Raw genomic sequence first — 27,769 nt, 5'->3', positions numbered from 1 at the left:
CTCCTGACCTCAAGTGATGCACCAACCTCAGTCCCCCAAAGTACTAGGAAGTATAGGCATGAGCCACCACACCCGGCCCTATCATGTATTTTTAAGGTCTCACAATGTTGCTTTTACATTTGTTTTCACTATCCTCATAACATCCCCATGAGGAAATAAAGAATAATCCTCATTTTACAGATGGGAAAACTGAGGCTCCAAAAGGATGAAGTTCCCTGCCACAGCCTACAGTATGTAGGTGAAAGAGGCTGGTGGCAGCATGACATGGTAGAAAAATAAGTACTTTAGAATCACACAGACAAAGGATTCTAAACTTAGCTTTACTAGCTATGTGACTTGAGCCGGTTACTCAACTTTTCTGAGTCTGTTTCCTCATTTGTAAAATGCTATTAATACCAACACTTAGTTAGAATGTCATGAGGATTTAGAAAGATACTATCCAAATATATAGTATAGTGCTTTGGCACAGAGTTAAATGGTTCTGATGTTCTTCTCACAATCTTCTTATGTAGACTTTGGAAAAATCCTGGAAGAATTCTTTGTTAGCAGGTTTAATTCTGAGTCCATCACAGGACAAAACACTTCTGTTTTACCATTACTTACCTAAAACAAAGCCAACCTGAATGGCTTTTTCCTTTACTGCAGCATCTGATTCTGCTATATAAGAGCACCGCCTACTGAATGAGTAGGCCAAGACTGAAGCAACTTTAACACCATGATCCATCAAAGCCTGAAAACAATGATGAAGCAAATGTCTGTAAGAAAAGAAAAAGTTTATTTTATAGAGGTAATTTATTTTTCTCCTTTTAGAAAGTGCTGCTTCTCTTCTCTTTTAAATAATAGCACCATTATTTTCCAGGATGGAATAAGATAAAAAGCATTTTGCCTTATCAATTATGAGGCCAAAATTCAAAATTTAGCCTAATATCTTTACTCAGTGGGTAACTGAGTGATCCTACAATATTCAGGAAAAGTACACAATGTGTAACTCGATGACAAGGAATGATGAAGCTAACTTTTAAAATTGGCTCTAAAAACCAAATTATAATCCACAATAAAAAGGTACATAACCCAATTCTTAAAAGGTAATGAAGATATGAACAGCTATTTCTCCACAAAAGATATACAAACACCAATAAACACAAAATAAGAAGTTCAACATCATTAATGATTAGGGAAATGCAAATCAAAATCATGATGAGATAACACTTTAAACCCAATAGAATTTTAAAATATATTTATTTATTTATTTATTTATGTTCTAGAGACAAGGTCCTGCTCTGTCACCCAGACTGCAGAGAAGTGGCATGACCACAGCTCACTATAGCCTTGAACTCCTGGTCTCAATTAAGATCTTCCAGCTTCAGCCTCCAGAGTAGCTGGGATTATGGACACCCATCACTACACCTTGCTATAATTTTTTTGAAGTGGTCACGTGGTTAAAAAAAATAAAACAGGAACTCTCATACACTGGTGGTGGGAATATAAAATGGTACGGCTGCTGCAAAAAACAATTTAGTGGTTCCTCAAAAAGTTAAACATAGGGTTACCATATTATACAACCTAGGTATATACTCAAGAGAATTGAGACTATATACACACAAAATATTGTTCAACCACATTCACAGAAGCATTATTCATAATAGTCAAAAGGTGGAAACAACTCAAATGTTCATCAACAGATGACTGGATAAGCAAAATGCAGTATTATCCTTACAATGGGAAAGTATTCAGCCATAAAAAAAAAAAGTAGTACTGATGCAAGCAACAACATGAATGAACCCTGAAAATGTTATGCTAAGTGAAAGTGTCAGTCACAAAAGATCATATAATGTAAGACTCCATTTATATATAATATCTAGAATAGACAAATCCATAGAAACAGAAAGTAGATTAATGGTCACCTAGTAACTGAGAAAATAGAGTGACTGTTAACTAAGGAAATGGTAAGCCAGAGTAAGAGGAAATGGAGTGACTGTTAATGATTTCTTTTTGTGGTGATCAAATTTTCTAGAATTAGATAGTGGTGATGGTTGCAAAATCTTGTGAATAGTTGAATGGTAGCATTTAAACTGGTGAATTTTACAGTGTGTGAATTTTGTTTCAATAGAAAAAAAACTTTCAAACAAAATTGTAAACAACAAAGTCACTGATTTGGATAAAGGAAAAAAAGGTCAATTTACATGCTTTTAGTTTCACAAATACATAAAACACTTACCAAAGGATTTGGACTTGGTGAAAGATAACCTAAGAGATGAAAAACAGGTATTCCACTAAATCTTTACAACAGCCATGTTTAAAACTACCTAGAGAGATTCAAATCCCTGAAAGCTAACCTTTCCTTAAGAGTCAGGAATATTTTTAAAAGTTTTTCTAGTCTTCTTTCACCAAAATAAGTTCTCATTTATTAGTTTTTCTTACAGACTAACTTTATATCAACTAATCAAGAAAGTCTCTCTATAGTTTTAGTACATAGGCCACATTTCAAAGTTATCCTTAAACCCTGAAATCATGCTATCTGCTTACTTGTTTACTTACTCATTTATTTATTTATTTTTAAGATGGAGTCTCACTGTCGCCCAGGCTGGAGTGCAGTGGCACAATCTCAGCTTAGCACAACCTCTCCCTCCCAGGTTCAAGAGATTCTCCTCCCTCAGCCTGCCGAGTAGCTGGGATTACAGGTGCCCACCACCAAGCCTGGCTAATTTTTGTATTTTTAGTACAGACAAGGTTGCACCGTGTTGGCCAGGCTGAACTCCTGACCTCCAGTGATCCACTCGCCTTGGCCTCCCAAAGTGCTGGGATTACAGGTGTGAGACACTGTGCCCAGCCAACTTACTTGTTTATTATCTTATCATCCCTCTCTAAAATACACACTCCATGAGGAAGGGACCTTGTGGATCATATTCACTGCTATGGTCCCAGGATCTAAAACAGTATCTGGAAAATGCACTAAATATACGCAATGGTCTACTATTCGGACATAAAAAAGAATGAGATCCTTGCCGAGCGTAGTGGCTTACATCTGTAATCCCAGCCCTTTGGGAGGCCGAGGTGGGCAGATCACCTGAGGTCCAGGAGTTCGAGACCAGCCTGACCAACATGGAGAAATCCTGTTTCTACTAAAAATACAAAATTAGCCAGGCGTGGTGGTACATGCCTGTAATCCCAGCTACTCGGGAGGCTGAGGCAGGAGAATCGCTTGAACCTAGGAGGTGGCAGTTGCGGTGAGCTGAGATCACACCACTGCACTCCAGCCTGGGCAACAAGAGTGAAACTCTGTCTCAAAACAAACAAACAAACAAACAAAAAAAAACAAAGAATGAGATCCCATCATTTTCAATAACATGGATGGAACTATATGGTAGGTAAAATAAAGCCAGCCAAGGAAAGAACAACTTTGCATGTAGTCACTTATTTGTGGGAGCTAAAAATTAAAATAATTGCATTCATGAAGATAGGAGAAGGATGGTTACTGGAGGCTGGGAAGGGTAACTGGGAAGAAGAGGGCAAATGAAGATGGTTAATGGGTACAAAAAAATAGACAGAATGAATAAAATCTAGTATTTGCTAACACAACAGGATTATAGTAAAAAATAATTTAATTCTACATCTTAATAACTAAAAGAATATAACTGAATTGTCTGTAACACAAAGGATAAATGCTTGAGGTGACAAATACCTCATTTACCTTGATGTGATTATTACACATTGCACGCTTGTATCAAAGTATCTTATGTAACCCATAAATGTATGCACCTAAGTACCCCTAAAAACACAAAAATATAAAAATAAAACAAAACAGTACCTGAAGCATATTAACACTCAACAAGTATTTATTTAATCTGTTGAATAAATGCCAACAACTTTGTAAGATTCTTATTAGAGATCAGCAGTATTTTGTGAAGCTATACTCATATTTTCCTAGAAATTCGGGTTAGGAAAGGAAATGGCAGTTAAACTTAGCGAAGAACACTAAAGAGAACAGCAAGTAGGTCAGACATGGTGCCTCACACCTGTAATCCCAGCAATCTGGGAGGCCAAAGCAGGTGGATGGCTTGAGCTCAGGAATTTGACACCAGCGTGGGCAACATGGCAAAACCCTGTCTCTACTAAAACTACAAAAAATTAGCCAGGTGTGGTGGTGCATGCCTGTATTCCCAGCCACTCAGGAGGTTAAGGTAGGAGAATCACCTGGGCCCTGGAAGTCAAGGCTACAGTGAGCCATGAGCTTGCCACCGTACTCCAGGATGGGTAATGAAAGTGAGACCCTGTCTCCAAAAGAAAAAAAAAAAAGACAACAACAAGTGCAATGAAAAGCCAGATCTGTAGCTACTTCTACATGATGATATTTACAACAGGAAGATGAATTCAATCTCCTTTTTTTTGAACTCAAAAAGCTAAACTGCCAAAATGTTAACTTTCCAAAGGGGATAGAAGCAGGCAGAACAAATTATCTTCTCTTCGTCACCAAGCTTCTGTTTGGGGCTGTATAATTACTGCCACAGTATTTTTACTATATTCTCTATGATGCTGGCAAAGACTCCTTGAGTTGTCTTAAATTGTTTCAAATTCTACTTCTAGGTATGTATCTATAGATATGCATACATATGTTCACCAAAAAACATTTAAAAGAATGTTCAGGGCAGCATTAGATATAATAGCTAAAATCTGGAAAGAGCCCAAATGTCCATCAACAATAGAATGAATAAATAAAAATATATTCATATAATAAAACACCATATATATACAGCAGTGAGAATGAACACACTGTAACTGCACATAAGTGATTCTTATAAAACAATACTGGGGGGAAAAAAAAGCCAGACACGAAAGGGCACAAACTGTATAATTTTATTTAATATGTTCTAAAATACATAAAATTAATCTAGTGTTACCCTAGGGGAGGGGAAGTAGTGACTGGAAAAAAGTTAAGACAGGAGTTCTGGTAACAAGTGCAAATAAACATAATTCATAGTGAAATAATACCAGACATATGGAAAAACCAGTTGAAACAATTTCTCAATGAAACAATTTTATAGATTTACATTGGTTCTACATTTACAAGGCAAAATTATTTTATCCATTCTAAATTTTCTGATATAATCAGATTTATGAAATAATTTCTAAACCACATAAGACATTAGCCAAAAATAAATGTAAATTCAGGGGGGAGGGGAGGGTGGGGAGGGTGGGGAGGAATAACATGGGGAGAAATGCCAGATATAGTATGCACCTGAAGTTAAATAAATAAATTTAAAAAAAAAAAAGCTGCAGTGGAATTAAAAAAAATAATAACTTAAAAATGAATTTGGCTGGGCATGGTGGCTCATGCCTGTAATCCCAGCACTCTGGGAGGCCAAGGTAGGCAGATCATGAGGTCAAGAGATCAAGACTGTCCTGGCCAACATGGTGAAACCCTGTCTCTACTAAAAATACAAAAATTAGCCAGGTGTGGTGGCACGTGCCTGTAATTCCAGCTACTTGGGAGGCTTAGGCAGGAGAATTGCTTGAACCCGGGAGGTGGAGGTTGCAGTGAGCCAAGATAGTATCACTGCACTCTAGCCTGGCGACAGAGTGAGACTCTGTATCAAAAAAAAAAAAAAAAAGAATTTATATTTACATCCCAGCACTTTGGAAGACGGAGGCAAGAGGATCGCTTGAGCCCCAGGAGTTCGAGACCAGCCTGGGCAACCTAGAGAACCTTATCTTCACTAAAAATAAAAAAAATTAGTTGGGTGTGGTAGCATGTACCTATAGTCCCAGCTACTCAGGAGGCTGAGGCGGGAGGATGGCTTTAAGCCAAGGAAGAGTTTGAGTTTGCAGTGGGCTATGAACATGCCATTGAATTCCAACCTAGGCAAAAGAGCAAGACTATGTCTCAAAAAAAAAAAATATGGAAAACAGTATGACAGTTCCTCAAAAAAATTGGAAACAGGAGTTGGGTGCAATGGCATAGCACCTGTAGTCCCGGCTAGCAGGGAGGCTGAGAACGGAGAATCCCTTGAGCCCAGGAGTTCGAGGCCAGCCTGTACAATATAGTGAAACTAAGTCTCTTAAAAAATAAACAAATAAAAATAGAATTACATATAGTCCAGCAATTCAACTTCTGGGTATAGAACCAAAATAACCGAAGACAGGGACTTCAAAAGTCATTTCTACACTCATGTTCACAGCAGTATTATTCACACTAGCCAAAAGGTAGAAAGAACCCAAATATCCACTGACATGACAAATGAATAAACAAAATGTGGTATATGCACACAATGGAATATAGTCTAGCCACAAAAAGAAATGAAATTCTGACTTGTACTACAACATAGATGACCCTTAAAAACATTATGCTAAATGAGGGCGGGTGCGGTGGCTCATGCCTGCAATTCCAGCACTTTGGGAGGCCGAGACAGGCAGATCACCTGAGGTTGGGAGTTTGAGATCAGCCTGACCAACATGGAGAAACACTGTCTCTACGAAAAATACAAAATTAGCCGGGCATGGTGGCACATGTCTGTAATCCCAGTTACTGGGGAGGCTGAGGCAGGAAAATCACTTGAACCCGGGAGGCAGAGGTTGCGAAACTCCATCTCAAAAAAAAAAATTATGCTAAATGAAATACAACACACACAAAAGGATAAACATTATAGGATTCCACTTATATGAGATATCAGAGCAGTCAAACTCATCTCAAGTACAATGGCGGCTGCACAGGAAAAGGGGAGGAGGGAATGGGGAGTTACTATTTAATGGGTAAGGAGTTTTTGTTTAGGGTAATGAAAAAGTTCTGGAAATGAATGGTGCTGATGGTTGCACAATATGACTATACTTAATGCCATTGAATTTGGTTAAAATGGTAAACTTTATGTTATGTATATTTTACCACAATTTTTTTAAAAAGAATTTACCTTTTATCCAAAGCTCTTAGTACTTTAGCAAAAACTTCCAACTCACAAAATTCACTGCCCAGTTGACATAAGCGTCCCTGTTGGTAAAGCTGCAATAAAAAACAAATAATTATGATTTTAAAATTCTACAATTTTATTTTTACTTTAATCATATTTGATAAATGTAATTTGTTTTTTTAATTTATTTTTTTTATTTTTTTTGATAAATGTAATTTGATTTATTTCAGGAAAGATGCTTAAAAGAAATGTAACACTAACAAATTTCTACAATTCATATAAAAATATTTTAGTAGTTGTATATAATCATTATAAATTGGTATTTGTAAACCACCTAGAACAGTACCTGGAACATGGTGAGTACTACAGAGTACTGTATAATTATGTATTTACTAAATACAGATAAAAATCATTAAAGAAATGTTAACCTGCTAACTTTTTTACTTAAACAAAACTGAAGAGTCAATGTAAAGTTATCAAAATAATGGCGAAGGTAATGTCCAGAAAACAGAGCTGGTCAATATGACCACCTCAGAAATCTCAGTTCAGTCTTGAGTATAACATTTCAAAAACACACCAATAGTAGAGTACGTCTATAGTAATGCAGAATGGAAGGATTTCTAATCACGTCATAATGGTTTATACATTCTAACATTTTAGAACTGCTATTTAAAATAACATTTTAAGGCTGGGCACTGTGGCTTGAGCCTGTAATTCCAGCTACTAGGGAGGCGGAGGAGGGAACTGCTTGAGGATGGGGCAGGAGAATTGCTTGAACTCAGGAGACGGAGGTTGCAGTGAGCCAAGATCACAACACTGCACTCCAGCCCGAGTGACAGAGTGAAACTCTGTCTCAAAAAAAAATAAAAAAAAAACAAAAACAAGTTATACAACTACTTTGCCTAAAAACAAAATTTTATGTATTTGACAATTCACTGTATTCCTTTAATGACTGAATATTGGTGCATCCTACTAAGTGAGATTTAAAAACAGAACTTAGAAAAATTGTTGCTTTAGTTTGAAAATATGTCCTATTAACAAATACTGGCAGTTTCTATATTCAGCTGTTTAATTTTTCTTTTTTTCTTTTTTCTTTTTTGAGATGGAGTCTTGCTCCGTTGCCAGGCTGGAGTGCAGTGGCACGATCTCTGCTCACTGCCTCCCAGGTTCAAGTAATTGGCCTCCCAAAGTGCTGGGATTACAGGCATGAGCCACTGTGCCTGGCCTTTCTTTCTTTCTTTTTTTTTTCCTCCCTGAGAGACAGTCTTACCTCTGTCTCACAAGCTGGAGGGCAGTGGCATGATCATGGCTCACTGAAGCCTCAATCTCCTTCTTGGGCTCAAGCAATCCGCCCACCTCAGACCCAGATAGTAGCTAGTACTACAGGTATGCACAACCATGCCTGGCTAATTTTTCTATTTTTTTGTAGAGACAGAGTCATACTATGTTGCCTAGCATGGTCTATGAACTCTTGGGCTTAAGTGATACTCCTGCCTAGGCCTCCCAAAGTGCTGGTATTACAGGCCTGAGCCACTGCCCCCAGCTTTGATGCCTGCCTATCTTTCTGACCTAATCTTTGACTACTGTTTCTCCCTGTCCCCTATATTCCTGCTACCTTAGCTTTCTTACAGCTCATAACTTTTGCACACATATGCTACTACCTCTACATGAAGCACTGGTAACATGATTATTTGCCTCGTTAGTTTATATCTCATCCAAATCCTCTCAACTACTATGTTACTTCCTCACAGAGACCTTCCTCTGACTCAGCAATCTAAATTCTGTGTCCTGTTAAACTTTTTCATGACACATTGTTTTTTTTTTTTTACCTTCATGGTAGCATTAAGACATGCAGGCATTCACTTAAGCAGTCATTTCTTAAATATATTATTCCATCACATTCAACCTTCTATGAGGTGACCATAGTCATCACTATATTCCCAATACCTAGCAAAGTGCCTAGTACATTCAATATTTTCTTTAAAAAAAAAAAATTTTCTTTCCTCTCTTTTCAAAAATTTTAGATTTGGGGGTGCATGTGCAGGTCTGTTACATGAATATATTGCATAACGCTGGGGTGTGGGCTTCAACTGAATCTTCCTCCCTCCCTCCCTCCCTCCTTCCTTCCCTTCTTTCTGCAGGTTTGTTACATGGATATATTGCATAATGCTGGGTGTAGTCTTCAATTGAACCTTTCTTTTTTTTTTGTTTTGAGACAGAGTCTCATTCTGTTACCCAGGCTAGAGTGCAGTGGCACAATCTTGGCTCACTGCAACCTCCACCTCCTGGGTTCAAGTAGTTCTTGTGCCTCAGTCTTCTAAGTAGCTGGGATTACAGGTGTGCATCACCATGCAACACTAACTTTTGTATTTTTAGTAGAGATGGGGTTTTTCCATGTTGGCTAGGCTGGTGAGCTGCCCACCTCAGCCTCCTGAAGTGCTGGGATTAGAGGCATGAGCTACCATGCCTGGTCTCATTAAATATTTTCTAAATCAATAATCCAAATTGGTACTTACCTACTTTAGATGGAATTCAGAACCTCAGAAGACACAAAAAAATTCAAGACATAGCCTCTACTCTAAATCAACACTAAATCAATGATTTAGTATTGTTATTATACAACATCCTTATTTACTGAAATTGTCCAGGTTAATCTGGTTGGTAACTTTGACACTTTGGGAAAAACCTCATTTCCACACAGTTTACTACTGCCTCTCCAATCAGACTGTAAGCACCTTTCATTTTCATTTTCTTGAGACAGGGTCTCACTGTCACCATGGCTGGAGTGCAGTGGTGTGATCATAGTTCACTGCAGCCTCCAACTCCTGGGCTCAAGAGAGTCTCCTATCTCAACTTTCCAAGTAGACACATGCTGCTACACCCAGCCAAGCTGTTTCTTTTTCTTTCTTTTTTTTTTTTGGAGACAGAGTCTCACTCTGTTGCTCAGGCTGCAGTGCAGCAGCGCAATCCAAGCTCACTGCAGCCTCTGCTTCTCAGACTCAAGAGATTCTCCAGCCTCAGCCTCCGGAGTAGCTAGGACTACAGGTGCGAGTCACCAACACCTGGTTAATTTTTGTATTATTTTGTAGAACTGTTCCCTAATCTCAAAAAATTTAGAATCTTTCAAAAGACAAAAAAAATGTTCACAGATTATACAACAAAGGTAGACAAACTGCTTTAAGAACACAAATAAAATATCTACTCCAAGAACTTCAGATGTAGAGAAATTGCTAGGAACATTTCTAGCAATATGGCAGACAGCACTGACAAAGATGCTAGCCTTTCGACCCTCTTTCGAACATACAAAGGCTGGATATTAAAAAAAAAAAAAATCACAAAATAACTTTTGGATAAATAGCTAAACTGAAACCAAGCATAGAAACTCCAGAGTTGCCAAAAATTAAGAAAATACAAACTTGAAAGTGGCTAGGAAAGAAGAAAAACAGAGTAGTTTATAACTCTGAATGGTTTCAAGCTAGAGTATCAAAGTCCAGAAAGGAGCTGAGGCAGTATATCCTGCAAGCAAAGAGACCTGGAGATTAACTACCTGCCTAAAGAAGTCTACAACATCTCCTCTAGCCTTAGCAAGTCTCCTATGAAAAACCGAAACCTCCAGCCCAGGACATACATGGGTACCTGGTCCAAATTCATACTACCTAGATGATTTACAGACCCCAAACTCAGAATATGGCATTAAAAAGGTCCGAAACCAGTGAAACTCATGAAGTCCCCAGACAGACACATGCAAACACACCCAGGTCTTTCTGAGGGGAAATGAAAATGCTGTATATACTGATCAGCAAAATTTAGACTTTAGGAAACTCTGTAGAGTTTGCAGGACAAAGGAATGTGTTTCTTCAACAAATAAGTTGCAAAGAAAAGAAAACAGAAGGAAAAGTAAACTATAGATCAAGAGAGACTCAAGAGGTATATCGACAAAATGTTAACATGTGAAACTTACCTGGATCCTGATCCAAACAAGCAAACTATAAAAATATACACATTTGAGGCCAGACATGGTGGCTCACGCCTGTAATCCCAGCGCTTTGGGAGGCCGAGGCGGGTGGATCACGAGGTCAGGAGTTCGAGACCAACCTGGCCAGCATGGTGAAACCCTGTCTCTACTAAAAATACAAAAATTAGCCAGGCATGATGGCACATGCCTGAAACCCCAGCTACTCAGGAGGTTAAGGCAGGAGTATTGCTGGAACCTGGGAGGCAGAGGTTGCAGTGAGCCAAGAGCATGCCACTGCACTCCAGCCTAGGTGACAGAACAAGACCCCGTTTCATAAAAAGAAAAAAATACACATTTGAAACAACTGAAAATTTGAACAGTGACTGTATATTTAAGAACGTTAAAGGGGAAAGGGCGCAGGGTTTGAAACATGGAGGACGATGTAGACCAGCAACAAACTACCAACACTGTAGAGGAGCCCCTGGATCTTATCAGCCTCAGCCTAGATGAGCGAATTTATGTGAAAATGAGAAATGACAGAGAGCTTCGAGGCAGATTACATGCTTATGATCAACATTTAAATATGATCTTAGGAGATGAAGAAACTATGACTACTATGGAAATTGATGAAGAAACATATGAAGAGATATATAAATCAATGAAACGAAATATTCCAATGCTCTTTGTCCGGGGAGATGGCGTTGTACTGGTTGCCCCTCCGCTGAGAGTTGGCTGAAACAAAGAATTTGTCCTGTATGGAAAACAGGAGACTTTGTACAGGGGCGTCTTTAAATGTACAAGACATTCAAAAGAGAAACCTGCATACATTTTGATATTAAGAAATAATTCCAGGGATTCTTCCACTCCTGAAATGAGTTGATTTGCAGATAACTCACAACTTCTTAAGCTAAATTGTATTTTCATTTTTCTCAAGTTCTTCCAATAAATATGACCACCAAGATGCAGAACTCTTTGTCAGGACTTCTTTTGCTCCATAATTCTCACAGATATTTTTCTGATTTTTTTTCTTTAAATTAAAATTGGTGTTTTCTCATAAAAAAAAAAAGAACATTAAAGAATTATTGTTCATTTTCCTTAGGTGTTATAATGGTATGGTAGTTACTAAAATATGTATAGATGAAATTATCTGATGTCTAGATTTGCTTCCCAACACTACATGAAAGGGGAAAGTGAAGGGAAGAATAGATTCAGTAACAAAACTGGTCAAGAATTGGTAAATGTTAAGGCTAGGTGGCAGACATATAGGAATCCATTAGTCTATTCTATTTTTGTACGTATTTAATTTTCTAAAACAGAAAAATCTTGTAAATGTATCCTTTGCCTCTAACATAAAAGAAGAATATGTTTCATTTAATAAACATGTGTTATCTTCACTTACATGATTCTGAAGGCTGGCACGGTGGCTCACACCTGTAATCCCAGCAATTTGGCAAGCCAAGACAAGAGGACTGCTTGAGACCAGGAGTTCGAGACCAGCATGAGCAATGTAGCAAGACCCCCGTCTCCACAAAATAAATAAAAAATTAGCCAGACGTGGTTGTACATAACTGTAGTCCCAACTACTTGGGCGGCTGAGGTGGAAGGATCACTTGAGCCCCAAAGGTTGAGGCTGTAGTGAGTCATGATTAAACCATTGCGCTCCAGCCTGGACAACACAGCAAAATCCTGCCTCAAAAACAATTTTAAAAAGTAAAAAATCATCTGAGGTTGGGTGTGGTGGCTCACACCTGTAATTCCAGCACTCTGGGAGGCCAAGGTGGGAGGACTGCTTGAGTCCAGGAGTTTGAGGCCAGCCTGGACAATGTAGGGAGACCCCATCTCTACAAAAAAAAAAAAAAAGCCAAGCGTGGTGACATGTGCCTGTGGTCCCAGGTACTTGGGAGGCTGAGGTGGGAGGATCGCCTGAGCCTGGGAGGTTGAGGCTGCAGTGAGCCATAACTGCACCACTACACTACAGCGAGGGTGACAAAGTGAGATCTTGTCTATGGGGAAAAAAAATTCATCTGTACTCTGAAAAAATTATAGACCAGGTGCAGTGGCTCATGCCTGTAATCCCAGCACTTTGGGAGACCGAGGTGGGCGAATCACTTAAGGTCAAGAGTTTAAGATCAGCCTGATCAACGTGGAGACGTCTCTATTAAAAATACAAAATTAGCCAGACATGGTGGCGCATGCCTGTAATTCCAGCTACTCGGAAGGCAGAGGCAGGAGAATTGCTTGAACCCAGGAGGCGGTGCGGTAGTTTCAGTGAGCTGAGTTCGCCCCATTGCACTTCAGCCTGGGCAACAAGAGCAAAACTCCATCTCAAAAAAAAAAAAAAAGTTATATTATAATATTGACATTCCATTTCTTTGTACTTTATACCATACATTTAATATCCTTTATCTGTTGTTTGATTACAGTGTCATTTCAGAAAGTACTTTACTAAAACTTAAATATGCTGTCCATTTATAATGATGATGTCACTAGGTCAATCATCCATGAAACAAGAAATTAAGAGTTTTTTTCCTCCAATGGTTAAAAGAATGAACTGTGTATTTACTGAGATTCTCCTACTGTATACTTCACTTTATAGGTCAATGGCATAATTGTCAAGATAGTATAATTGTGTTAAAGGTAGGAGATGTTACCATAGCACAAATGGAAGTTCAAAACAAAAATCTAGCTAGATGTTAAGGCGTAGCCAGCAATAACCAGTCAGACATAACACAATATATACCAGCAATCTCTGTATTTGGAATAAGTTTCTCAGCTTCTCTTCTTGAAGCTTTACTACCAATATGTGGTGAAAATCAGAAGTGTTCCTATGAGGCAGAAGGAGAGGTCAGTATAGCCATAAGAAAAGATGTTCTGGTCGGGCATGGTGGCCCATGCCTGTAATCCCAGCACCTTGGGAGGCCAATGTGGGCGGATCATGAGGTCAAGAGATTGAAACCATCCTGGCCAACATGGTGAAACCCCCGTCTCTACTAAAAAATACAAAAATTAGCTGGGCATGGTGGCACGCGCCTGTAGTCAGCTACTAGGGAGGCTGAGGCAGAGGCAGGAGAATTTCTTGAACCTGGGAGGCGGAGGTTGCAGTGAGCCAAGATTGCGTCACTGCACTCCAGCCTGACACCTGGCAACAAAGCAAGACTCTGTCTCAAAAAAAAAAAAAAGAAAATACATTCTGCCTCTATAAGAAAACTCATTCTGTATTCTAGATAACCAACTGTAAAACATTTGTTTCCTCTGATTTCAGAATTTATGTTTTTAAGAACATTAGAAAATGTAGGGAATTTCAAAAAGAATTGCTCAATTTTACCATGCACATAGAAAATCACCGTCAACATAATGGCACACTTTTCAGTCTCCTTTTCTTATTGATATGCAAGAGTTTGGAATATGCTTAATAAACTTTAATCCTCTATTATATAATATATATATATATTTTCCCACTACACATTTTTAAGTTTTTTAACTTGGTTCTAAGAACTGTTCTGGGGATTCTGATTAAATTTACACTGAACATGTAGATTTTGGGAAGAGTTACAGATTTAAAACCCCAAATCTTCCAATCTAGGAACAAAATATTGTCTCTTCTACATTTATTGAAGACTTCTGGGTGTCTTTTTGGATTTACTCCTTGGGGTGTTATATTATTTTGAATCAGATATAATCTTTCCTATACTGCATATAGAAAAATTGAATTTTTAATTATAAATGTGTAATCAGCTCCTTTACTGCTATAGTTTTTCAGTTGACTTTGCCAATTTTTACTAATTCTAATTGTACTGGTTAGCACTTCAAGAATGTTGAATAGAGCTCGGAGCAGTGGCTCACGCCTGTAATCCCAGCACCTTGGGAGGCCAAGGTGGGCGGATCACGAGGTCAAGCGTTTGAGACCAGCCTGGCCAACATAGTGAAATCCCCTCTCTACTAAAAATACAAAAACTAGCCTGATGTAGTGACATGCACCTGTAGTCTCAGCTACTTGGGAGGCTGAGGCAGGAGAATCCTTTGAACCCAGGAGGTGGAGGTTGCAGTGAGCTGAGACTGCACCATTGCACTCCAGCCTGGGCAACAGAAGACTCGTCTCAGGGAAAAAAAAGTGCTGAACACATAGTATACAGTTTCAGAAATAAGTCTGAAAGTCTTTACTCAAAAAAAAAAAAAATTGGGTGGTTTTTTTTTTTTGCTCTGGGAGTCTATTTGAAAGGGAATGCTACATGGATGTGTCTCGGCGTGAGACAGTGCTATTCTGTGGGTGCTGTAACAACTTCCGGCAGAGACTGGGTGTTGATGTCTTGCCCCTGACGCCATGCAGTGTCTGAAGTCCAGCGAGCTCAGGAGGTGTCTGGAGGAATTTCAGCATTTGCTACAGTAACCTCATCAGCCCACCAAGACAGCAATGCAAGTGGCTAAGAGGGCAAGCATTCGACTTCCACCTGGAGTAAATCAAATATTGTAAATAAGAAATTTGTCATACAAAATCACAACTGAATCAATGTATGATATATTTGGCAAATACGGAACTATTCATCAAATCAGAATGGGGAACACTTCTGAAACTAGAGGAACAGCTTATGTGGTCTATGAAGAAATCTTTGTTGCCAAGAATGCCTGTGATCACCTGTTGGGAGTCAATGTTTGTAACAGATAACTTGTGGTTTTGTACTACAATGCCAACAAGGCATTTCAGAAGATGGACACAAAGAAGGAGGAGGAACAGCTGAAGCTTCTCAAGGAGAAATATGGTATCAACACAGATTCACCAAAATAAATGTTGTTTTCTATATTTTTATTTTGAGGCCGGGCACAGTGGCTCATGTCTGTAATCCTAGCACTTTGGGAGGCTGAGGTGGGTGGATCACCTGAGGTCAGGAGTTCAAGACCAGCGTGGCCAACATGGTGAAACCCTGTTTCTACTAAAAATACAAAAAATTAGCCAGGCATGGTAGCATGCACCTGTAATCCTAGCTACTCAGGAGGCTGAGGCAGGAGAATCACTTGAACCCAGGAGGCGGAGGTTGCAGTGAGTCAAGATCATACCATTGCACTCCAGCTTGGGCAACAAGAGCATAACTTCATCTCAAAAATAAATTAAAATAAAGAAAAGCATACATGTACAAAGTAAAAAGGAACTGCAATCCTACTCCTTAAGTAAACACCATTAAAATTTTGTTTTGTGGCTAGGTATGGTGGCTCATGCCTGTAATCCCAGCACTTTGGGAGGATGAGGCGGTCGGATCACAAGGTCAGGAGATTGAGACCATCCTGGCCAACATGGTGAAACCCGCCTCTACTATAAAATACAAAAATTAGCTGGATGTGGTGGCATGCGCCTGTAGTCCCAGCTACTTGGAAGGCTGAGGCAGGAGAATTGCTTGAACCCGGGAGGCGGCGGTTGCAGTGAGCTGAGATCACACCACTGCACTCCAGCCTGGCGCCTGGCAACAGAGGGAGACTCTGTCTCAAAAAAAAAATTTTTTTTTGTTTTGTTCCTCTATATTCTTCTTTCAATGCAAACACGTAAACATACATATATTTTCCCCACATTAAGAAAAAAAAAAATGGCCAGGAATGGTGGCTCACACCTATAATCCCAACACTTTGGAAGGTTGAGGCAGGAATATCACTGAACCCAGGAGTTCAACACCAGCCTGAACCATGTGGCAAAGCCTCATCTTTGGAAAAAATACAAAAATTAGCTGGGCATGGTAGTACACAACTGTAAGTCTTAGCTACTAGGGAGAATCACTTCAGCCTAGGAGGTGGAGGCTGCAGTGAGTGGTGATTGTAATTCTGCATTCCAGCCTGAATAAAAGAGCGAGATCCCGTCTCAAAATAAACAAACAAAAAACCCACAATGGAGGCTAGGCAAGGTGGCTCATACCTATAATGCCAGCACTTTGGGAAGTCAAGGCAGGAAGAATGCCTAAGGCCAGGAATTCAAGACCAGGCTGGGCAACACAGTCAGACCCCATTTCTACCAAAAAAGCAAAAACAAAACACACATATAAGATTATTCTATTCATACTACTTTGTAACAAACTTTTTATTCTCCCTACTTGCTCTATGTTCTGGCATCTCTACTCCAGTATATATAGAATACTCATTCTTTATAAATGCACTATGATATTCCATTCCTGATTAGCATACGGTTGTTTTCAACTTTGCCATCGTAAACAATGCTGTTTATGAACAAACACTGAATATCCTTGAATAGGATTTTCCATATATTCAACAAGTATTCCTGGAAGAAAAATTATTTAAATGGTATTGTTGGTTAAAGGGTATGAGTGATTTGAATTTTTCAACCATGACAATCTGATAGGTAAAGGCTGATATTATTTTAAAACTTTTTTTTTGAGACAGGGTCTCACTCTGTCACCCAGGCTGGGGTGCAGTGGTGCAATCTCAGCTCATTGCAACCGCCATCTACCAGGTTCAAGTGATTTTTCTGCCTCAGCCTCCCGAGTAGCTGGGATTACAGGCACTTGCCACCACGCCCAGTTAATTTTTGTATTTTTAGTAAAGATGGGGTTTCACCGTGTTGTCCAGGCAGGTGTCGAACTTCTGACCTCAAGTAATTCACCCATCTTGGCCTCCCAAAGTGTTGGGTTACAGACATGAGCAACTGCACTCCAGCCTGGGAGACATAGTGAGTCTCTGTCTTAAAAAAAAAAAAAAAAACTTTTTTGTCTCACTATGTCTCCCAGGCCGGAGTGCAGTGGTGCGATCTCAGCTCACTGCAACCTCCGCCTCCCGGGTTCAAGCTAATCTCCTGCCTCGGCCTTTCAAGTAGCTGGGATTACAGGCATAAACCCATGCCCGGCTAATTTTTATAGTTTTAATAGAGATGGGTTTTCACCATGTTGACAGGGCTGGTCTCAAACTCCTGACCTCAGGTGATCCACCAGCCTCGGCCTCCCAAAGTGCTGGGATTACAGGCATGAGCCACCACACCTGACTTATTTTAAATTTTTTTAATCAAAGTATAACATTCATATAGAAGAGTACACAACTCATATTTTAAATGTGAAGCTTGATAAATTCTCAATTGTAATAAGCATCCAGATCATAAAAAAGTATAACCAAAATCTCAGAAGCCTCACTTCTGTCCCTGCATCATCACTACTGTGCAAGGATAGGGTCTCCTAACTTCCAACACCTAAATTTTGCCTGTTTTGAACTTCATATAAATGGGAATATATTACACACCCACAATTTCCAAACTGTGCACCAAGGTGCCGTGGGGCACTACAAGATATTCTTAATTTGAGATAAACAACATTCAACATCTGTATTTGTTGCACCTGCAATTGTTGCAACTACTAGATTGGTATACTACATTGCTTTCAATGACATCTTTATGAAGTTGTGTTTTCAGTGGTTGCTGTGATAACAGAGTAACATGCAAAAGTCATTAAGGAACATAAGTTGAGGCTGGATGCAGTGGCTTATGCCTGTAATCCCAGCACTTTGGGAGGCTGAGGCAGGCAATCACTTGAGGTCAGGAGTCTGAAACCAGCCTAGCCATGGTGAAACTCAGTCTCTACCGAAAATGTAAAAAATTAGCCAGGTGTGTGGTGCGCATCTGTAATCTCAGCTACCAAGGAGGCTGAGGCAGAGGTTGCAGTGAGCAGAGACCATGCCACTGCTCTCCAGCTTGGGCGACAGAGTGAGACTCCATCTCAAAAAAAAAAAAAAAAAAAGATGATTGTGGTGGTATCTGGTCTGATTCCAAGGTTTGAGATGCTGTACACTGCCCAACAAACAAACATCCCATTAGTTAATGTGGTCGTCTAAGAATGAAAGTTTTTTCTTTCAATTCTCGTGCATTTTAAAAAAACAGATCTTAAGTTGTTAGGACATAAAGAATACGAAGTTTTTTTGGATTTCAATACTTAATAAACAGAACTGTCAGGTATTTCGTTTAGCCTGAGGTTGCCATGAGCCAAGTGTTACAAAGCAAGAAAGTTTAGGAACCTCTGGTATACATTCCTGTGACTGCTTTATTTCACTCAGTATCATTTGCAAGAGTTATTCATATTATTTCAAGTAGTTGTTGTTCATTCATTTTCATTGCATGATATTCTACTATATGATTATCTCACTATTTATTAATATTGATTCTTCTATTGATGGGAATTTGGACAATTTCCACTTTGGGGCTATTATGAATAGTGGTGCTATGAACATTCGTAAGCATATATATCTTGAAGTAGCATTACTGGCTTACAGGGTGTGTTTATGTTCAGTTTTAGTAGATAATGCTACTTTTCCAAAATGGCATTATCAACTTACATTCCCACTAACAACGTATGAGAGTTTTTTATTTTTCCATATCCTTGTTTACATTTTCATTTTGTCACTGCGATGGGTGTACAGTGAAACAGTACTTCTCTGAAGAGAAAATAAGGTTGAGTTGCTTTCTAAATGTTTGACTAGCCCTCTGAATATTCTCTTTTGGGATGTCTATTTAAGTTCTCTTCATTAAAAACAAAACAAAACAAAAAACAAAAACAACAACAAAAAAAAAACCTAAGTATTTTTCTCTGCTATTTTTTTTTTAAAGACATAGTCTCACTGTGTCACCAGCCCAGAGTCCAACAGAGCAATCTCAGCTCACTGCAACCTCCACCTCCCAGGTTCAAGCAATTCTCCTGCCTCAGCCTCCCAAGTAGTTGGGATTACAAATGCCTGCCACCATGCCCGGCTAATTTTTTAAATTTTTAGTGGAGATGGGGTTTCACCATGTTGGCCAGACTTGTCTCAAATTCCTGACCTCAGGTGATCCACCTGCCTCAGCCTCCCAAAGTGATGGGATTACAGCCGTGAGCCACTGTGCCTGGCTTCTTCTCTGCTATTAATGTATAATTCTTTAGGTGTACGATGAGTCCTTTGTCAGATACAGGTACTGCAAATATCTTCTCCCACTCTGTGGCTTGATTTTTCACTTGCTTAATGATATCTTTTGATGAGATGTTCTTGATCTTAATATAGCACCAATTTTTCACACTTTATATTTACCTACTTTGAGATTCTAATTAATCTTTGCTGACATAAAGAAATTTTTTTTCTAAAAAGCGGTTCCGTTTTTACACATTTAGATGAGCAATTTATCTGGAAATGACTTTTGTGTGTGGTGTGAGGTAAAGTCAAGATACTTTCTTCCCTGATACAGAAATTAATTGACCAATACCATTAATTTGACTTTCCTTTCCCTATCATAGTGCTGTATCACCTTTATCATAATGTTGATGATAGCATATGTATCAGTCAGTTTCTGGACTGTCCATTTTGATCCACTGGTCTATTTGTCAATCCATGTGCCAACACCATATTATCTTAATGGTTACAGCTAGGTAACAATTAAGTTTAATTCCTCCAGATTTTCTTTCTTCATCATCATGATTCTCTTGCATTTGGCTTCATCTTGCATTTGTATTTGTATTTCAGTTGAGTATCCATTAATGTTCATTGGCCATTCATATTTCCTCTTCTGTAAGCTGGCTGTTCAGGTTTTCAGGACATGAATTAGTTGCCTTAGCTGCCTTTCTCAAACTGATTAGAATTAGATCTTTCTGTATTAGAAAACATGCCCTTCATCTGTCAGATGCTGTCATTTGCAAAGTGTTTTTTTTAAAGTGTGCTAACAATTTCTTTCTTTCTTTTCTTTTTTTTTTTTTTGAGACAGTCTTGTTTTGTCTGCAGTGCAATAGCATGATCTTGGCTCACAGCAACCTCCACATCCTGGGCTCAAGCAATCCTCCCACCTCAGCCTCCCAAGTAACTGGAACTACAGGTATATGCCACCGTGTCTGGCTAATTTTTTATTATTTTTTGGTACAGACAGCATTTTGCCATGTTACCTAGGCTAGTCTTGAACTCCTAGGATTGGGCAATCTACCTGCCTCGGCCTCTCCAAGTGCTGGGATTATAGGCATAAGCTACCATCCCCACCCCATACGTGGTTTGTGATAGACAGAGTCTCACTCTGCCAGGCTGACAGTAGAGTGAAAAGATCACCACTCACTGCAGCCTTGAACCTCCCAGGCCCAAGTGATCCTCTTGAGTAGCTGGGACCATGAGCGCATGCCACCGTGCCTGGCTAAGTTTTAATTTTGTTGTAGAGACAGGGTCTCCCTATGTTTCCCAGGCAGGTCTAGAACTCTTAGCTTCAAGTCATCCTCCCAGCTTGACCTCCCAAAGTTCTCAGATTACAGGAGTGAGCCACTGCTCCTGGCTCTCTACTTTTTAATGCATTCCAACACATCAATTTCTTTTTTTCCTTCTGGGTTTAGGTTTCATTCTTAGAAAACCCTTTTTCATGCCAAGATGGCATTCCAGTGTTGGCAAGATGATAAGACAAGAGGTAAAGATAGATTTTAACATTATTTTTACATTACTTTTTATTCCTTTGAGACAAGTTCTCACTGTGTTGCCCAGGCTAGCATGCGATGGCACCATCACAGGTCATTGAGTGGCCTTGACTTTCCGAGCTTCAAATGATCCTTCCACCTCAACCTCTCAAGCAACTGGGACCACAGACATGCACCACCAAGCCTGAATTTTTTTTTTTGTAAGGACAGTGTCTCACTATGTTGCCCAGGCTGGTGTTGAACTCTTGGGCTCAAGCAATTCTCCTGCCTTGGTCTCCCAAAGTGCTGGGATTACAGGTATGAGCCACTGCTCCTGGCCACTTATTTTTATAGTATTTGACATTTTCATAATTTGCATATTACCTTAAAAATAATTTGTTAGGCCAGGCACAGTGACTCACACCTGTAATCCTAACACTTTGCGGGGCTGAGGCGGGAAGACGGCTTGAGGCTAGGGTTCAAGACCAGTTTGGGGAACAAAGTGAGATATGATTGGTCTCTATGAAAAAAATTTTTTTAAAGGTATTTTTGTTGCTATCTCCTGCAAGAAGGAGAAAAAAAATTTTTTAATTAACTAGGTGCAGTGGCATACACCTGTAGTTCTAGCTACTCGGGAGGATGAGGCAGAAGGATCACTTGGGGCCAGGAGTTCAATGCTGCAGTAAGCTATGATTATGCCACTGCACTACAGCCCAGGAGACAGAGGGAGGCCTTGTCTCTTAAAAAAGAAAGAAAAACAATTTGTCTAAAGAAGAAATTTCGGTCATTTCCCATTCCAAAACATTGACCCAATAATTTCTTCTGATACTTTTATAATTTCAGTAGCCAAATTTAATCTTTTTTTTTGTTTTGAGACAAGGTCTCACCCTGTCACCCAGGTTAGAGTATGGTGGTGCAATGACAGCTCACTGCAACCTCAGCCTCCTGGGCTCAAGCAATCCTACTGCCTCAGGCTCCTGAGTAGCTGAGACTATAGGCATGCAACACCACACACAGCTAATTTTTTCTTTTTTGTAGAGATGGGATCTCACTATGTTACCCAGGCTGGTCTCAAACTCCTGGACTCAAGCAAAATCCTCCCACCATGGCCTCCAAAGTGCTGAGATTACAGACAGGAGCCACCATGCTTGGCAATCAGTGAATTTTTAAAAATTCTCAGAAAACTGAATGTTGGTTCAAGCTGTATACAGCTATACAAATACAGAGAAAAAGAAAAAAATTAACTCTCATCCTAAATCAGAACGTAATTAGTACAGTTTTCAGCATATTTATTTTTATTTTGTTATTTTCTTTTCAGCATACTTTAAATAATTTTTTAAAAAATCATTAAGGAGGCTGGGTGCAGTGGCTCACTCCTGTAATCCTAGCACTTTGGGAAGCAAAGGCTGGCAGATCACCTAAGGTCAAGAGTTCAAGACCAGCCTAGCTAACATGGTGAAACCCCCATCTCTACTAAAAATGCAAAAATTAGCTGGGCGTGGTGGCAGGTGCCTGTAATACCAGCTACTCGGGAGGTTGAGGCAGAACAATCACTTGAACCAAGGAGGCGGAGGTTGCAGTGAGCCGAGATTGTGCCACTGCACTACAGCCTGGGCAACAGAGCGAGACTGTTTTTTAAAAAAAATCAAGACTGTGAACATAATAAATAGGACACATTACTGAAACACTTCACCTAGGTAAAGCTTAACTGTATGGCATACTTTGTATTTGGAACAAAACACAAAATAGACCTTCAGCAGTTAAAATAAAAAGATCATAAGCTTCATTTTATTAAAGAGATGGAGTCTTACCACACTGCCCCGGCCAGTCTTGAACTCTTGGACTCAAGAGACCCTCCCAGCTCAGCCTCCCAAACTGCTGGGATTATAGGTGTGAGCTATCATGCCTGACCATAAACTTCATTCTTTAGAATAAGAATGCAGCCCCCTGTCTATTTTCTTTCACTCTGTATAGAGTTCTACAATTCTTTTTTAGAGACGAGGTCTCACTGTGTTGCCCAGGCTGAAGTGCAGTATTCACAGGCACAACGACAGCTAGCACACTACAACCTCCAACTTCTGGGCTCAAACCATCCTCCTGCCTCAGATTCCTCGGTAGCTAGGATAGGACTACAGGCATGTATCACTGCATCTGGCTTACAATTCTTTCACTTCATCTTATCCGCTTTTATACCAAAATGGTTGGAGAGAAAACTTTCAGAATCCAAGCCACTACAATCATATGCCACCTAACATTTTGGTCAACAACCAACTGCATATACAAAGGTGGTCCCATAAGATTATAACAGAACTGAAAAGTTCCTATTGCCTAGTGACATTGCAGTCCAATTACTTTATTTTTTAACAGTAATTTAGAGTAGTCTAAGTATACACTGTTTATAACATCTACAGTAGTGTACAGTGATGTCCTAGGCCTTCACATTCACTCACCACCTACTCACTGACTTACCAAAGCAACTTTCAGTCCTAAAAGCTCCATTTATGTTAAGTGCCCCATTACCATTTCTTATCTTTTATACTGCATTTTTACTGTAACTTTTCTATGTTTACCTCAAGCTTGACCAACACACAGCCAGCGGGCTACATGTGGCCCAGGACAGCTTTCAGTTACACTTTTTGTTTTTCCTTTTTGTGAAGAATGGGGTCTCGCTATCTCGAGAACCCAGGCAGGTCTCAAACTCCTGGGCTCAAGCTATCTTCCTGCCTCTGTCTTCAGAAGGCATGAGCCATCACACCTGGCCCCAAGGACAGCTTTCAATATGACCCAACAGAAATTCATAAACTTTCTTAAAACATTATGAGTTTTTTTTTCTTTTTTCTTTCCCCTCAGCTTATCAGCTATCATTAGTGTATTTTATGGTGTGGCCCAAGACAATTTATCTTCTTCCAACATGGCCCAGGGAAGCCAAAAGATTGGACACCCCTGGTTTAGATACAGACATACTTACTACTATGTTACAACTGCCTACAGTACTCAGTAAAGTAAGAACACTGTACAAGTTTGTAGCCTAACAGCAATAGGCTATCCCATATAACCTAGGTGTGCAGTAGACTTTACCATCTAGGCTTACACATCTAGGCTTGTGTAAGTATACTCTCTGACATTCCCGATGTTCCCACAAGCATGAAATTGCCTAACAATGCATTTCTCAGAACGTATCCCTGTCATTAAGCAACACGTGACTGTATTTGGTAGGGTACTGATTTTTATTGAACTGTCAATTCTTTTACATATTTTTAGTCACCTTTCCTTCTCATACATCTCAGTAGCCATTCCCAACTTCTGTTTAGACTTCCTACATAAAAGCTACCACTCCTACCACTCACCCTCAGCAAATGAACTCACCTTCTAATTCGTTACAATCATTCTTACAAACTTATCTATATTCATGACTTGTTTTGAGGTAGGGTCTCCCTTTGTTGCCCAGGCTGGAGTGCAGTACCACAATCAAACTTTACTGTCTGCTCTGACCTCCTGGACTCAAACAATCCTCTCACCTCAGCCTCCAAGTAGCTGAGATGACAGGCATGCACCATGATACCTGGATAATTTTTTCTACTTTTTTTTTTAGAGACGGGGTCTCACTATGTTGCCTAGGCTGGTCTTGAACTCCTGGGCTCAAGTGATCCTCCTGCTTCAGCCTTCCAAGTGTTGGGATTACAGGTGTGAGCCCCGTGCCTTTATATCTTTAATTATTTCCTTCTGATCTCAGAAGAAAAATTCTTTCCCCAACTCCAATATAAGGATAATACCTTAATTTAGGTATCGTGAAGGAGGAAAGACCAAAAGTGGGCAAGACACATCAACTCATGGTCCTGCCTCAGGGACCTTGCTCCATAACTTATTTCCCATCTCACTTGGATATTCAAGCTCACTCTCTTGGTTTCTGCCATTCAGCCAACAAATATATTGTAATGGCTTCCATTCTTTAAAAAAAAAAAAAAAAGATAAAATACTTCATATTTTACCCTATTTATCAACTCCTCTCTCCCTTCCCTGCTTATGGAGCAGTCAACATTCCTACTTCTTTACCTTCCATTCATTTCATAACCCCATCTCCTAATGCTTTATGACTGTGCCTTTATCTGAAGCTATTACAAAAATTAACACAGTCATACTGTACTACACCAAACAAGCAGAATGGGGAAATTTTTGATTCCACAAATACTACAATTTTGTCTATGACTATGCCTACTGATGGAAATTTGGACTGCAAGAGAGATGTAGTGATGAGTTTCTCCTTGGCTTTAAAGTGGAGAAAAATGGAAACTGTAAATAGTAAACCTTCCTAAAATTTTCAGGAGTTGGGCAGAGGATTAGTGTATTATATTTATGTGTGCAATTATACTGCTTTAAAAAGTTTCTCCAGCCTGGGCAATATAGCAAGACCTCATCTATACTAAAAATAAATAAATAAATAAAAATTAGCTAGGTGTGGGTGGCATGAACTTGTAGTCCCAGCTACTCAGGAGGCTGAGATGGGAAGATTGCTTAAACCCAGGGGTTCAAGGTTGCAGTGAGCTATGATCACCACTGCACTCCAGCCTGGGCAACAGAGCAAGATCTTGTCTCCACACAAAAAAAGTTTCTTATACTTATGTGTTAATACAGTGTTTAAATGGAAGAAAAGCCAGGTGTGGTGGCACATGCCTGTAGGCTGAGGCAGGAGGATAGCTTGAGTCCAGGAGCTCAAGATCCCAAGCCTGGGCAAAATGGCGAGACCCCCATCTCTCTCTTTTTTTTTTTTAATTTTAATAAAATGAAGAATTTCTTCTTATATCTCCACTAAAGACTAGAATAGATTCCTGGGATTGACTTTCACTCTATTTCTATGGAAGCTAATAAAAAATTAGTGTTATAATATCTTTCACGAAAATAATCTACTATGTTAAGATAGGTACCTAAGTAAAAAAGCAAGGAACTCAGGAACTAAATATCAGGCTTAAGACCTTAATTAAATTACTTAACTTTCTCACCAATAAAGCAGGGTAATACTGTACTCTACTTCAGAAGTACAGTTTAATTCTGAAGATTAAACAAGATAACACATATAAAAGCACTTAACACAGTTACAGGCACATGTAATACTTCCTTCATCTTAGCACAGTGCCATACTCCCAATAAGCACACAACTATTAAGAAGTAAAAGTGTACCAAAAAGGAGCAATATTAAAACTGTGTGAACTACGTCAAACAGAAATTCTGACAAAAGCACCGTCTGTTTGTACTAACAATCTTCAAATGAAAAGCTTCAATTAGAGATGAAAGTTACTAGAAGACATTCAAGTATTTTGAGTGAATTCAACTAGTAAATATACTTTGATCACATTCCCAATAATTTCTTCTGAAGAGATTACATATGAGGTACAAGATTACATATGATTTAATAAAATGGACAGAGAGCACACACAAAGTTGCAGTCTCCCAGGCTGAGAAAGACAAATCTAATTTGTCCTTCCTGCAGGGGAATGTATCTTGAATGAACAAAATTTCCTAAGATAAACACAGAAGAAAATCAATGTATCAAAGGGATTAAGAATAAAGGAAGCTTTTTTCCTAAATCCAAAATAATAATATGCATGACCTAAATGAATCTTCTCCAAGTATTTAGGGGGGAAACTCCACTTTAATTGTTAGAATTGGTGCAAAGCAGCTGGATTTAGCAGAATGCAGCCCCTCAACTGCTAACTCTGAAAAAAAAAAAAAATATATATATATATATATATATTCTAGGGGTGGAGAAAGCAGGCAATCTTCCCAATAAAACAACTGCCATAAACTGTACCTACATAACATACACATCTGTTAAAATATCAGTTTACACTGTTAAAGCCAAACTACAGATCAAGAAGAAGTATTTAAGATCTAAAAAATAAATTACGTTTTACTTCTGGTCACATTTTGCATGGGTGGCTACTGGAGACTAAGAGTTATGGACGCGGATTCAAGACAAGGAGGACTGAATAATAAATCCAGTGTTCACATTCAAATGTGGGGGAGAGAAGAGGCAGGCTCTGAGTTCATGAAGTTCTCCACACTCTCAAAACAGTGCAAAAATAGTCCACATCTAAGGACATTTACCCTTGAAACTCCTTGGAGAGTGGCTTGGAGACTTTCTGTTCAGATTTTTGAGAGGGAGCAATTTAAGAATGCTGCAAGATTGCAACTTTCAAACACAGGAACATAATCGAAAGTATTTTTTTGACCTCTCCCTGTCCTCTTCAAACAGTTGATCAGCACTCCCATCTTCAAAAACTCCTAATTTAACTGCAAGTATAAACCTTTTCCTCTCCCACAAAAAAATTCAAAGCTTTAAAGAATATACAAATAAAACACACAGATTATTTCCAATAATCCCTAACTCCTTCCCAATTGGGAAAAGAAAGGAGAAACGAAGGAACACGAGGCAAAAAACCAAAACACTAGGGGAAGGAAGGCAGTGAGATGAGAAAGTAGGAAGGGGTCGGGGAGGAGCAGGGAAAAAAGTCTAGCTGATGCTGACAATTAATTGGAAGGAGAGGGTGGAA

At 39.2% G+C, this 27,769-nt stretch overlaps 2 protein-coding genes and 1 pseudogene across 4 annotated transcripts in view; 2 read left to right on the top strand and 1 right to left on the bottom strand.

Moving 5' to 3' along the window:
- APPBP2 (amyloid beta precursor protein binding protein 2) overlaps positions 1-27,769 on the bottom strand; it is a 72,120-nt gene that overhangs the window by 43,562 nt on the left and 789 nt on the right. For all 3 annotated transcript variants that reach the window (XR_010343347.1, XM_064378437.1, XM_064378436.1), the window contains exons 2-3: positions 6,903-6,991; positions 604-755 (exon numbers count right to left, since the gene is read on the bottom strand). Coding sequence is in view for 2 of the 3 variants with exons in the window: in XM_064378437.1 (XP_064234507.1) it covers positions 604-755; positions 6,903-6,991 (241 nt within the window). In the remaining variant the exon portion in view is untranslated. The remainder of the gene's footprint in view (positions 1-603; positions 756-6,902; positions 6,992-27,769) is intronic.
- Positions 11,267-11,813, top strand: LOC105712469 (U6 snRNA-associated Sm-like protein LSm3). The gene has a single exon (XM_064378044.1). It carries the CDS (start codon positions 11,285-11,287, stop codon positions 11,588-11,590), a length of 306 nt encoding a protein of 101 aa, XP_064234114.1. The 5' UTR covers positions 11,267-11,284; the 3' UTR covers positions 11,591-11,813.
- On the top strand, positions 15,266-15,637 carry LOC135275698 (splicing factor 3B subunit 6-like; annotated as a pseudogene).

The sequence above is a fragment of the Aotus nancymaae genome, unplaced genomic scaffold, assembly GCF_030222135.1.
Source record: "Aotus nancymaae isolate 86718 unplaced genomic scaffold, 86718_ANA_hifiasm-v0.15.2.pri h1tg000018l, whole genome shotgun sequence".
Lineage (NCBI taxonomy): Eukaryota > Metazoa > Chordata > Mammalia > Primates > Aotidae > Aotus > Aotus nancymaae.
Note: the sequence above shows the minus strand (reverse complement) of the source record. Positions and strands in the feature narration are given on the sequence as shown.

Excerpts from the sequence above, each read along its gene's own strand:
- LOC105712469 (XM_064378044.1), top strand. The coding sequence starts at position 11,285 with ATGGAGGACGATGTAGACCAGCAACAAACTACCAACACTGTAGAGGAG.